Below are 13871 nucleotides of genomic sequence, written 5' to 3' on the forward strand. Positions count from 1 at the left end.
AGCACTGCCTAATTTGTGTATTGAGCAAGGAAGCAAATAATGACACAGAATTTGGTAGATAAAGGTCATCATAAATAGACCTAAAAATTCAGGTGGAGGATGTGGGTATGGCATTAATTCATTTACTATTTCTAAGTATTTTTTATTTTCTAGGAAGCAAGGAATGCATCCGGCAGAAAGCATTTGTAGCATCAAAAGGTAAGCCAAGCTTTTAAAGTAGTTTGTTTTTAACCCATAAACAAGTTGAAGCTCATTGCATCTCAGCAGCAAAGTGAGAAAAAAGAAAACAAGTGCTTAAGTTGACTTTTTAACAACAATCACAGCAATTACAGGTAGTGGGAGTCTTGATGGGCAGGAAAGAGAATTTAGACCCTTTTGGCAGAGCAGAGCTGTCAAGGGCAGACATTTCCTATCCCTATAGTGGTTCTCATGGCTGGGGCAGAATGAGGCTCTCCCTCCCCCTGCACTGGTGCTCCTGCTGATATGAAGGTGGCAGAACTGAGCTCTGTGTCTGTTCCGAATGTATGTGGGTCCATCGGTGCACATGCACCAGACCAGCTGCTGCAGCACAGGAGGGCAGGGGGGAGGTCTGGTGGGAAGCAGCAAGTGCAGGGGGCGAGTTGTTCAGTTAGAGGGTATAGGATGCAAATCTTTAGGAAATCAGGAAAAATACTCTGCATCTATCTGAAGACAGTAAGAGAAACAGATGCACTTTTATTTGTCCAAATATGTATTCAAGGACTACACAATTTATCTGGATAAAGCAGAGAAGTGTTTTGGTCACTGATAATTTCTTCTTTTTAACCTACAATTAAACCTTTGGATGATGGAATTTGTTGTTTCAGGAGATAGCCGGTGAAGGTAACCTTTTAATTTTATGTTTGAGGATGACACTTACAGGCTGTTTTGACAGAGCCCCTTAGCAGTGATGCATACACTGATGCATGGACACTGTTCTCCTTCTGCTGCCCTTCACAGCACCGTGGTCACCAGCGCATCGCGGCGTACGGGCAGCAGAACAAGACGTGGCAGTGCTCCTGCCCCAGGCTGTGCCGGGGAGAATCGGGTCGATCTGATGCGGATGAGTTAAGCTTGTGCAAAGGCTGGCAGGAACGACACCTGACGCTCTTTGGGCATGTGAGGCAGGTGGCCCAGAAGCTGCTGCTGGCCAGCCGCATGGAGCATGCACTCTGGGCTGCGAAGGTGCGACTGAGGATGGCTGGAGGAGACAGCTGCGCCACCGGCATTGGCTCTGCAGCCTGGGCCTGGAAAGAGAAGGAAGCGTGGCTGCTGGGGCAACAGGCAGGGCTGCAGCGTGGTGGTCCCAGTGCCAGGGCCTCATGCTTTATACGCAGGTCTGGTACGTTCCTGACAGTCTGACTAGTGATGGCAGAGATTTTGGGCATGTAAATAGCATGTCTACTTCTTTCTTGTTTCTGGAAAGAAGAGTTTGTTTACTAAGAATCACGTCTAGTTACAAGCCTGGCCTTGATCTGCATGAGTTGCTGCAGCAGCATTGAGTGGTCTTTGCTGGTGTGTCAGAAGGCATGCCCCTGTGTCACCTGGGGAGGGGGGAGGAAGGATTTTTTTCATTTTGAACAAGTTATTTAAAAAGCATAAATGGGTGTGTTTGTGTGCCAAACAACTCTTCCTAAAAAAAAAACAGTGAAAAAAGAGTCAGACTTAAAACATGTGAATCATATTGTTGCTCAAAGCTTATTTCACCCACATCTTGTTTTTTAAGATGTATAACCAACTTTTAATTTTAAATTTTGAAAATTTTGGAAAAAGAGTCAAGCACATGGGTAATGTGTTTATTTCTGTCTCATAACCGTGGGCGGTAGCTACCCTGTGACAGTCACAGGCAGCATAAGCACTCTTTCTGTCCTGCTGGCATTGTGTGTTTACTTTTTCTGGTACTTAAATGCCTACCTTTTCTTTCCCTTGCTCCCTTAAATAGCAGCCTTACTACCTGTGGGCGAGTTTCCTTTTTAACCTCTGAATCCTAAGGATTTTAACCTCAAGTCATTCCAGAGGTCTCAGCCAGAAAGCAATCAGAAGAACCACAATTTGTGATGGGACAACAGGCAATAAGGAAAGCAGAATGCACTATATTTAGAGGAGAGGGAGAACAGTTCACAAAATTACATTAGTCTGCCGCTTGGAAAGAATTTTCCAAAAATACGCTGATGAAGCAGAAACAGACAAACTTGGAGAAGAGCAAAGAATGCATTTATCTGCTGAAATGTGATGTCAGATACAGTGGTCATGTGCTGTCCTTAATTTTAAAGTTCTTTGATAGATGATAATCTCAAAGAAAATTATTCCTGAAAAAAATTTTTCCATTCTGTAAACTGAAAAGTGAGCCTTAAGACATAAAAATTGGCATTTTTATTTAAAGCAGTTTCTGCTTTGGAAGTTTTTATTTATGTCCTTTTAGTCTTATGAATAGGTGGTATAGACTTTTTAAAAAAAATAATTTACCAACAGACTGTTGAAGATGATTTGACAATGCTTTGATTACTTCTGGTTTTGGTTATAATTCATTCTCCTAATCATTACAAATATTTTCCAATTTTAAGACATTTGGATATCTTAATTTTCTGTAAGTAAAATAATGGCAGCTGAACTATTGGATAAAGGAGATTTGAAGAGGGAAGAGAAATCTATTTCAGACATCCTTGTGACACTGCTACTCTGTGTTGGCAAGTAAATCTGAGTTCCTGTAACATGCAGTTTTGTCACTTTGGAAGTGAAGTTTGGTGTTCATCAGAAATATATTTTCTACAGCACAAATAAGATTAGATCAGCCTGCCAGCAAATGTAGCCATAGTACACAGTGGCCTTGTCTGACTGACATTTTTCCACTGACAACTGGTGAGAACTGTGCCTGTCATACTTCATGAGATCAGGAATTTCTGTTCTTCCACCTCTGTTATTTGAACGTTGCAGCTTAATATGTGATGGCTTTTTTTTCTGAATAGGCCTTAGCTTTACTTTGTATCTTGGTTTCACTTTTTATGTGTGGATTTTAACCTCAAGTGTGGATTTTATTTCAATTTTTTTTTTTAAAAGACCTAAATGCAGAGGAAATGTGTTTTAGGTCTTAGAGGGGAGCAACAAGGAACAGCATGAATATAGTATTCCTCCCAGAAAAGGACTCCAGACACTGACAACTTGCTGTAAGACCTCATCCCCATGGACAACACCAGAGTGAAACCACTGACATTAGCACCCAGAGGAGCAGTGGAAGGGTGAGCATAACACCAGAAAAGGGGTAGAAGCTAAGAAATATGTCTGTTTAAATTTTTAATTATATTATTGCTATTATTGCATCTTTTCCTGTATGTAAGTACCCTAGCTGCTTTATTTTTCACTCTTTTTCTGCAATAATTAGATGAAGACTAATGGTGATCCTTGAATTAGACTGTTAAAAATTCCATTATACTAGCAATATTGGAATCACAGATGGTTGTGGTGGGAAGGGACATCTGGAAGTCATCTGGTCCAGCCCTCCTGCCCAGGGAGGCTGGAGCAGGCTGCCTGGGACTGTGTCTGTCTCAATGGCTTTTGAATAGCTCCAAGAACAGAGACTCAACAGCCTCCCTGGACAACCTGTGACAGTGCTCAGTCACCTCACAAGTGTTTCCTGATGCTCAGAGGGACCCTCCCGTGTTTATCCCTGCTGCCGCCGGTCCTGTCACCGGGCACCCCTGAGAAGAGCCTGGCTCTGTCCCCTTTGCACCCTCCCACAGGGATGAGATTCCCCTGAGCCTTCTCTTCTCCAGGCTGAACAGTCCCAGCCTCTCCTCATGGAGAGAGGCGCCAGTCCCTTAGTCATCTTGCTGGCCCCCCGTTGGACCTTCTCCAGCATGCCCGTACCTCTCACGTGCTGGGGAGCCCAGAGCTGGACGCAGGGCTCCAGGCGCGGCCTCACCGGTGCCGGGCAGGGGGGAAGGATCCCCTCCCTCAGCCCGTGGGTAGCAGAGAGGACCTGTAAGGCATCCCACCATGTCTCTGCAATTCCGACAGGGTTGTGGCCCTGCAGCTGCGCACAGGTCTATGACTCACCATGTCTATGCCTCACACTATGTGTGTAGTGTACATGCACCTCAGAGAGGCGCCCCCAAGCCCTGGTTTGCCAGCAAGGGTCTGGGGTTTTCCAGTAATTTTCTTACCTGCAAATGCTGGAGGTGACCATGCTGAAGCCTTGTTTTGCTGATTTTGTGTTTCCTTCCTGACGCATTGCCCCATGCCCTTTGCTTGTCAGCCCTGTCCCTCCCTCCCTCACAGGGCTGCTGATAATTCTGTCCTTCTACTGCCATTCCTGGTTTAAATTCCTTCTTCCCACGTCAGCCATACTGGTGGCAAAGATACCTTTGCCCTGCTTATTGAGGTGGGTCCCATGTCTCCTCACGTTCTTGGGTTTATTTATTACAGTTTGAGAGGTGTGCTGCGTCTTTGCCCATAAATGAGATTTTGAGTGTAACAACTAGATCTGGAAAAAAAAGATGTTGCTGTGTTCTTTGCTATCGTATGCATGTTATAAATACCAGGTCTCATGCTGATCCTTGTCTTGATCTAAATGTATATTTAGGACAAGTATGCTGGGTAATATCCTTGCACTGTAGGCATCTGAAAACCTTTTTCAATAAGGCCAGATTTTTAATTTTTATCTAAGCAAAGTACTTGTACTCCTTTTACCTGCAAAGGTGGATTATCAGTCCTGACCATGTTATGATGATGATTTATAATGTAGAAACTTGAGACAATAATCTAATGGTGATTAAAGATTTGACATTTGCAACACATTGTGGTGGGCTTACAAAGCAGGATTTTATATTTCTGAGAACCCCTGCTTCATTTGAACCAGTGATACAAGAGATTTGTCCCCGCGTATAGGGGAGCATGCTTTATACTAGTTTCTCTCGAGGCAGTCTAAAAAGTAGTCAATGAGGTCTCTCCTTGAGTCAAACTTTATGAATATTTTAAAAAGGAAAATATTTGAGCCAAGTTAGCTTGCACAGAATGGGGAGAGGGATTCTGGTGAAGCTTTTTACCTTCTATACCCTGTGGTAGGTCGTGTGTGTGTGCGTGCATGTCCGTGTGTGTAGGAGAAAATCTTTCTTCAGCTCAGCTGAACATGGAAACAGACGGCAAAAGTGCTGCATATAATTTTTTCTGGGTTTATTCATATAAAAGGAATGTATGACATTTAGTGTGAATGGAGCCTTTCAGTGCAATGCATGTACTTAATATAGATAAGACTTATTTTTTAAATATGCTTTAAAACTATGCACCCTTCTGCTAATGATAAATTGATTTAATATAGCAATAGGATCAGTGTTGAAGTGCAAGTGAGTTTAAATTACAAGTGGAACATCCACTTATGCTTGGTTTTACAGTTGTCCCACACACTGTATTGAATAATTTCAGTTGCTTGCTCGGTTTCTGAACACTGACCAGTTTGAATTCTGGCTTTGTGCCTCATGCCAACACCATGGACTCTATCAGAAACAGTTCCGCCAGTTTTGGAAATGGTAATTTTTGTGACCCCATCAAATAATCAGTTAATAGCTCTAATGTTTTTTGCATTTTAGAATACAAACTTAGAATTTGATAAGGGCATACTGACAGTCGCATGTGCCGTCAGAAGAACTGAATGCACAGCATATGCTGCTTGAGCTATTAGTACATGGTACAAGACAAGCTTTGCTAGCAGGTTTCATGGGTGCTTGGTTATAGCAGAAGTATCACAGACTAGAAGAGGTCCTAGTCATGCTACCTTGCTGAAGACTGAGTTTGTAGAAGGGAAATATGTATGTCTAAACACTTACTTCTTGGCTCCCTTGTCACCTAGTGTGAAGTAGCACCCCCAGACTTCCCCTGCCTCCTGCTTCCCAGCTGGCTTGCTGTGTCCCTCAGCTTTGGGCTCACCCACCCCAAGCCTCCTGTCCCAGGCTTTTCACTCAGCCCTGTTCCCCTCTGGGAACACTTCTCATCCATCCCTCCACTAGCCTGATTGCCCCCATACCCATCTGTGTCTCCCACAGACCTGGTCTCTTCCCCTCTAAAAGCCACGTTCTAGCATAAGCATTCATGGGCGATTCCTTTCTGCCCAGGGCTTTGCTGCAAGCTTCAGATCCCCGATTCCCCTTTGCCTTCTTTGCCAGACAGCTCCAGCTGTGTGAAAGATTTAACATTTTTTTCCCAGTGCTTTTTATAATACTGTGAGGGAGGGGTAGAGTAGGCGGAAACATTCAAATTATGTGAAATGAAGCACTAAAGAGCTCGAAAGTGCCAGAGTTCTTTGCCTCTGTGACCTTAATTTGTACCCTGCTGTAGGGTATGGTACATGCCTGTCTTCAGGTACATAAATGTACACTCTTACTCCTTCATAAATATATACTAAAACCAGCATTTATAGACTTCTAAAACTTTCTGTTTTGAAGGTGCGTTGTTTAAAGCAGGAAAAAGCAGAAGACGGGGTATTGAAGCATTTTTTGTGCTTGTGAAAGTGTATTACCAAGCCACCATGGGAGCAGCTGTCGAGGCGTGGTTAGCTGATGATATTCAAAGCCAAAATGCCGTTCAGCATTTCTGGATGAACGGGCATATCCTGAAGCAATCCATCACTTAAATGATGTACCCAGAAAGACTGACAGCAGTTTTTCAGGAAGCTGAGGCACAAGGAGTACTGTGCATGACCAGTTGGTTAAAAGAGAGGCCAAAAGGTGACACGCATGCGGCCAACCTTTGTAGCAGGGAAAGGTCACTGCTGTATTCTGCAGACATCCGCGCTCCCTGCCTTACCCAGTGAGGGCAAGCAGTTACATGGCTGCTGTGCAGTTAAGTTGCTGGTGAGGTTTTTTTCAATAAGGACTGGAGTAGATTATAAAGAATTACAAATGGATCCTCTGCGAGTTAATGAGTGGAGAATAAAATGGTAGATGAAATTAATTTCTTCCATTTGTTAGAAATGTGTTGGAAGAGGGAGGAGAAATCCTAATTATACATAGTTACCTCCTAGGAGCAAATTAACGAGCTTATGAGAGTTCCATGAAATTGTTATCTTGGCCACAGTCAAGAAAGTACACCAGCTGTGTTCCTCATTGGGAAAAAATATGGAGAACATTGCTACGTCACTCAAGAAATCTCGGGGTTATTTGCATCGTGCATTTATGGTTCCCCCGACTCCACCAAAGATCACAAGTGAGCAGAGGAACTCTGAGAAAGGCTGGAAAGGTAGCTGGAGGTGTGGGGTGGCTGCAGTACAAGAAATGACCATGCAAGTTGACACTCAGTGCAGAAAGGCAATGAGAGGAAGGGGTATGTAAAAGAAGATTCTGAAATCACAAGGAGCATGGAGAAAACCGAATGGGCAGTGAAGAGGTGACCCCTTGTGAGTGCAAGAACTTGGAGGTGTCAAAGAACATCAGCAGGATGCAAACTGAAAACAAAGCAGCAGAGTCGTCTTTATGAAAGGTGCGACTGAGCTGCGGGCCTCCTTGCCAAGGGATACAAAAGAGGAACCTTTTATTCTCTTCTAGCGTGGTTCTTAACTCACTCAGGCCTTGGTGCGTACTGCTTCTCTAACACTTATCTTGCACAAGAAGAGTCTTATCGTTCTTAAATCCTATGATTATAGAGGCTAGACATGTCCAGCTAAGAAATTGGCATTGCAGTTGGGAGGAAAAACACAAACTTCTTGACAAAGAGGTGATCAGAAATATAAAACACTCAGCTAGACTAACTCAGAGAATGAGGAAGAGCTGCAATGGCAGAATTGTAGTCTGCCATTTCAAATCTTATGGAATGCAATCGGTTGACAGAGCTGAGGAAAGTAAACAAAACTTCTGCCTGGAAAATGGAGATTTTTAACCAGCAGGAAAACACCAGCTTAGCTGGAGACAGCTGTAGCCAATGCTGAAGGAAAGCACTTACAACTTAATTCAAAGGAGCCCTGCTGTGTTTGAAAAGGGCGATTCAAACAGCAAGATAAAAGCTGAGTGGATGTGTACAAATGTCACTGCCCTCATGGGGAGCCTGACACAGGCAGAGCAGGTACAGCCAGCCTGGCGGTATTCTGTGATCCTTAGGGCTGTGGAGGAACACTAGAAACTCAAGAAATCTCAGAGCCCTGCAGGAGTGAGGGTAATACGCTGTTTGTATTTCGGGATTCCTCCACTGCTGTCCATGTAAAACCAATGGAATGCAGAGGTCAAGAACATGCTTTGCCTTGCCTTCCTTTACCCAGTAGCCAGACATCCATGTTAAAATATCCAGAGGAAACAAAAGACTCTCTCAGCTGAATTTGATGTAGATCATCTGCATGAACAGTGTATTACTTGTGGGAGAAGGAGAGGTGCTACTTCCTCTCTTCTATGGGTTTTCTAAAATCAGAGGAAAAATCCATCCAATTGTAAACAATAGAAGAAATTTTATTTTTTAAATGAAATCTTTGCAGTTTATACTGTAAAAAATCCTTGCTACATAGTCACCTCAATTTTATAAATCTGGAGCCTGATCATACATTTGTCTCCAAAATGTTAGTCTACTGTAAGACATAAAAGCAGACATGTATTCCGGCCATATATACCACACAAAAACTATACTTCAACAGGACGCATTATGCAGGTGAGCCTCTGACATTTGACGTACAGAGGGACAGAAGAATTACTATTGAAAGAAGGAACCAAGTTAAAAAATAGTTTTATAGGGCTAATAATGGCTCTTGGTAGTATTGCTAAAGAATACCTGAAAAAAATGGAAAAGTGAGCCAGGCTTGTAAATACGTATGTTTTACAAGAACACGTAAAAACCCTAGTGTTTTCTCCTGGGATAACATATACATAGTGTTCCTACATAAAGGCATAAAATAAATGCTTTTGGTGTATTATTTGCACAAATGTTGCAGACTGTGTTCCTATAAGCAGTGTTGCTGGTGGTGATAGCAATGGAGAAACTTCAGGGAGAGAGAAAGGAAAGAGCTGACAGCCTGATGTAGAAACAATGAATGGTGAAACTTTTTTCAGCCCTGATATAGTACTATGGAAGAGAAAAAAGGGGGGCCTTGGTCCACTGAAGAAGATGAAACAATGTGTGTTTATAATAAGAAATTTTAAAAGATAGTTTGATCTCTTGCTTCCTTATCATTAAGCAGAAGGCGGATAGCGAATAATGCTGACCTGGGACTCAGCTAAAAATATACCTGAGGGGAGCTGACCTGTTGTGGTTTCTAACCTAGGAGGATAGTCTGGGGCAGAATCAAGATTCTAGTTTTTCTTATTTAATAAAATAAAATCATAAAACCCAAACAAATACCCCCCCACCCCCAAACAACCAAACCACATAACACCAAATACTCCTCAAAAATAGTCAACAAAGCAAAACCCCCAAAGTCAAGCATTCTGTTTGTGGTGCAATGAAATTCTTCTTAATTCTGTTTATTGCTTGGGACTGTCCTTTCATTACTGCAGAGTTCTTTACTCCTCTCTGTCCTCTGTGCCCCATCCTAGGTAAATCTAGTTTTAGTTTTGAATCTCCTAAAGCAACCCTCAGCACCTGCCAGCTTCGGTCTACCAAGAGCCCGCCGAGGTTTTTCCATATGCAGTGCTCTCCAGGCTCCCTCCTCTCCCAGTCCAAAAGTGACAATTGCAGTCTTTGTTAAAAATCTTATGACCTAAATATTGTCTGATTAATCGCAAACTTATTTTTGCAAAAATTCTTCCTTGAGCAAGAACTGGCTTTGAAGAACTACATGTGGAAAAAAGGCTTTTCATGAAGTTAAAGGGAGGGGTGAAATAACACTTTTAATGGAAACTATTAGAACTGCTTAGTTGTAGGATCTCTGTAGCAGGCACATATATGTACAGCTGCTAAGGTAGACTAGATACACACTCTTAATCTACGTGCAGGGTGTAACTCTTTGTAGACAGGAGTATTAAACTTGGACTGTTTGTCAGAGAAGAGGGTGTGTTCGAAACGTCTCTGCAGGTGACAGGAGAGCTGGGCAGTGGGGCTGCAGGGTACCTGGGGCTGCTCTGTCCTGCTCCTCTCTTCAAAGTTGCTCCTGTTAAAGTTTGGTTACAATGGCCAGAGAACGTCCCATTGCATATAAGAATGCTTATCATTGGCTATATAATGCTGGCAGGAAGGATGTTTTGGGTCATGCGTTATCGGGTAAGTAAGTGGAGGTTGGGGGCTGGAGGTTTGGGGCGGGTGGTGGGGGTGGGGAGCTGGAGAGACTATGCTGCTGTCGCTCAGGGTACACAGCAGTTAAAGACAGTAACGGGATAATGACAACGTGGGATGATGTACAGCAGTAAGGAGTGTCCATCAATAAATAAAGTATGAGATTTTCGGCAGTGGTCTGGCAGGAAAATAAGTCTGCACGGAGTCGTATTTCAGAGCTGGAGCAGTGAGCTGCAGTGAGTCACAGCGCCTGAGAGCTGCCTTTGTTCCACTTGTGCCTGGATGCTGGAGGAGAAGCAGCAGGCTCCTGCTTTTATTAACTTTTTATTTTCATAGACATAAACCCCATGTGCACTGAACTTTTTCCTCATTTGAGGTCTTTCAACTGACTTTCAAAAAATGCTCTCATGGTAAGAAGTCTCACTTCTAAATTTTACTTTTTGCTTTGTTTTTTAATTTTTCCCCGTGTGGTTCTGTATTACACTCTTTGGTTTCATTCTTTCCTACCCCCCACCCCTTCTGTTTTTTGGCACACCTGCTCCAGGCATGCCTGGTGGACCTGGGGCTTGCTCCTGCTGCTTTTTGGCTGCTCACTCCGTGCTGGTTCAGCTGCTCAGATCATAGAAGGTAAGGCTTCTCCAAACCACATCTATAAATTGAGAGTAAGGGTTAATTTTAAGAGACGCTTTCCTAGTATGGAAAAAGAGTCTGCATTTCAGATCTTCATTTTCTCTGCTGCTTACTGTTCTTCGTTTCATGTAGGGAAGCTGCCGTGAGTTAAAGAGCTCAAGTTGCCATTCATTCTGGAAAAGGGAAAAGAAATATATTGGCTCCCCAGCTGTAAGGCAGCCTGTCGTGCCTGCTCACTCAATATTTCTTCATAGTGTAATAAGCAACAGAAAGTACTTCAAAGGAGGGGAGAACACTGAGTGGGTTTGGGTGTATCACATCAGAGAAAGGTAGCAGAAAGCAATTAGGATAGAGGTATGTGTCACTCAGGAGGTACCAGGAATGTGCCAGGCACAGTGTGAGCACAGACACGGCTGTGATGTGTGTCCCAGTGCACAGAGATTTCTCCTGGTAAGTATCTGAGCAAATTGTGATTTTCAGATCTCTCGAGTTAAAGGTTTAGTTTTACCAGCCCAGCCTTTATGAACTTTCAGTGAAAGTCTTCCTGTGATTGCAGATCATATGTTCTTGTGACAGAGCTAAATCCTGCAGCATCTGTGGAAGGCATAGCCTCAAGTTTAGCTTAAAGGGAGAGAACATTGCTTTAAAAGTTTACGTGTAGTTTTGGGAGATGTGAAAAAGCTTCATATATTACTTCTCCATTATGAACAATTATGCTTATGTCAGAAAGGATTTTTTTACTATCTTATAAAAATAGTCTGAAGTTGTTATTTAAATGACCCCTAGATTACTGTGTGATAGGAGCATTAGAAATTATTGAAGGGAAGTAGGTATTGCACATGAAGACTTTAATGTTACTCAGACTGTTTTGTTCCATTTTAACTGCCATAGAGTAGATGGTGCATTTAAGAGCTGAAGCTCTAGGTAGTTATTTCAGTAGGAGAAGAAGCCACAGATTAGTTATCACTAAGAAATGCTGTAAGTGCAGATGAGAAATATGTAATGTTGTATTACTGATAATTAATTGAGGAAACAAACTGGTACCAGCTATTAGAATGAGGAAAATGTTAACGTATGCCTGAATAGTGACAGAAACACAATATACTGTATAGGCATCAGAGATAAATCTCTTGCATCAGGCAAAAATGTTTTACTTGACCTGACGATATACAGTGTTCTTGACAGTACAGTGAGTGAGATCTGGACAGGAGAGAACCAAATTTTGGCACATTACATTTAATAAGCAGAGGCTCATTAAAACTACAGCCATAAAAAGAACAAATATTTATTTGACACAGTTTCTTTTTTGATCAATCTGTGCCAGTTTCTATCACCTGAAGCTCTGGTTCTTTAAGTACCCTGCCCTCTGACAGTCAGTTCAGAAGTCAGAAGTAGGAAAGACAACCACTACTGATACAGCACAGTTTCTTTCTGTGCATCATCTTATTACTGCTGAAAGACTCCCAACTTTACCATGAATGAAGATCAGGTGGGGTTATGCAAGCCTCCTTAGATCTCTGGAGACTCGGAGACTGCTCTGGTCATGTGTTCCTGCATGATCATCCTAGCCCAATATGCTTCCCTCCTCATTCCTCTGTTAATACAGAAGTTCCTGTTTTCAAATGTTCACTACATTTTTTTTATCCCACTATCTGATTTTTAAGTGCCTGATGTGATAGGTATGTTGTGCTTCCTGATCCACAACATCAGACTATGTTATAAGCAATATTTTCCTGATGCTTGGCTTAAATACTTTCATCTCCTGAAATCAGGTGTTGAGTGCTAGAAATAGGAATAATCTTCCTTTCTTTCTGGTGCTGTGGATACATGAACCATATAAATTCTCCCTGTAATTACTGAAGAGTCAATAGGTATATACTTCAAATCTTTTAGTCTAACTATTGCAGAAATAACCTCTTTTTCCTTTCCCACAGTTCCTTTTAGTAATAAAGTGCACAGAAATAAACTGTGTATTTAAGATGAAAATGTTTGGTGACACCAGGAGATGAATTGACTCTCTGGTATTTGGCTTTTTGCTGCTAAGCTTATGCTTACGCAGTGTTCGTTTTGTCACTGTGCCCTTAACATGACTGCTTTCCAGGATTCTCCAGCCCACAGCAAACTGCTGCACTGCTCTTCTGACAGCTGACCTCTCCTCAGCCTCCCCGGAGGGAATGAGTAAACGTGGTTTTAGAGGAGCAGTGCAGGTGCCTCCTGCTGTACTGCCGTACAGGCTATATGCAAAAGGAAGAAAATACCTTGAGGTGTTCTTGAGTTGGTTAACTAACGTCAAGAAAATTGCTTATGGATTAAATTATTCACTGAGGGATGGGGAAGGAGCAACTTATTTTTTTCCAACCCTACCAACACAACAGTGACCATCAGAGAGTTTAGATGAGAAAAGTTTGTCATCTTTGCCTTTGCCAATCAGCCAATCTGTTCAGTGAGGCAGTGAATTTGCTGGCTGTTATGAAGTGAGGCAGCTACAGCATGGTCTTCTTGTTTTCCCCAGGGAGCACCAAACTGCACCAGTGGTGGAGGGTGCAGATAAAAGCAAACGCCTCAGGAGTCCTCCAGCAGAGGGCTTGAGCTTTGCCAGGTCTTTCTGAGAGACATTAGAAAGATTAATTAGAAAACTTTGATCAGCTCTCAAACAGAATAAGAGTTTCAACCAAGCCTTGAGGAAATTATGTAATTATGGACCGTTCCTAGTGGGAAGGAAGAAACAAGCTGAAAGGATGGTGGGGAAATGTAGGGGGGAAATTCAGATGGCAGGCTTTGAAACTGTTCGAGAACTTCAGGGGTTTAGTTTACCTTTTCAGTGACCTTGCCTCGTGTTGGGCCTTTTGTTTCAGTAGAAGTGTTGCTTTCATTTCCAAGTCCTAGAATGACTAGTGCATTCATTGTAAAATGGGACAAACAAGAGAACAGAGTATTTAAAACTTTGTATTTAAAATCATGAGTTACTAATTCACAGCACCAGCTGAAACCCCTTCGTGATTAAAACACATCTGTTTAGCCTGTTAAAATGGTTTGATATAGCTTGA

General features: G+C 42.5%; 1 protein-coding gene across 6 annotated transcripts in view; it reads left to right on the forward strand.

Annotated features, from left to right (window-relative positions):
* Positions 1 to 3118: 3118 nt before the first annotated feature.
* Positions 3119 to 13871, forward strand: part of LOC121084905 (collagen alpha-1(XV) chain-like) — a 135824-nt gene continuing 125071 nt past the window's right edge. For 4 of the 6 annotated variants that reach the window (XM_040586959.1, XM_040586961.1, XM_040586962.1 and 1 more), the window contains exons 1-2: positions 3119 to 3254; positions 10739 to 10821. In XM_040586959.1, the coding sequence (XP_040442893.1) occupies positions 3199 to 3254; positions 10739 to 10821 (139 nt within the window). In that variant the 5' untranslated portion in view covers positions 3119 to 3198. Of the gene's footprint in view, positions 3255 to 10253; positions 10605 to 10738; positions 10822 to 13871 lie in introns of those variants that run through there. The other 2 variants (XM_040586964.1, XM_040586965.1) reach the window with 1 other exon arrangement.

Source organism: Falco naumanni, chromosome 3 (assembly GCF_017639655.2).
Source record: "Falco naumanni isolate bFalNau1 chromosome 3, bFalNau1.pat, whole genome shotgun sequence".
In the NCBI taxonomy this organism is placed as follows: Eukaryota; Metazoa; Chordata; class Aves; order Falconiformes; family Falconidae; genus Falco; species Falco naumanni.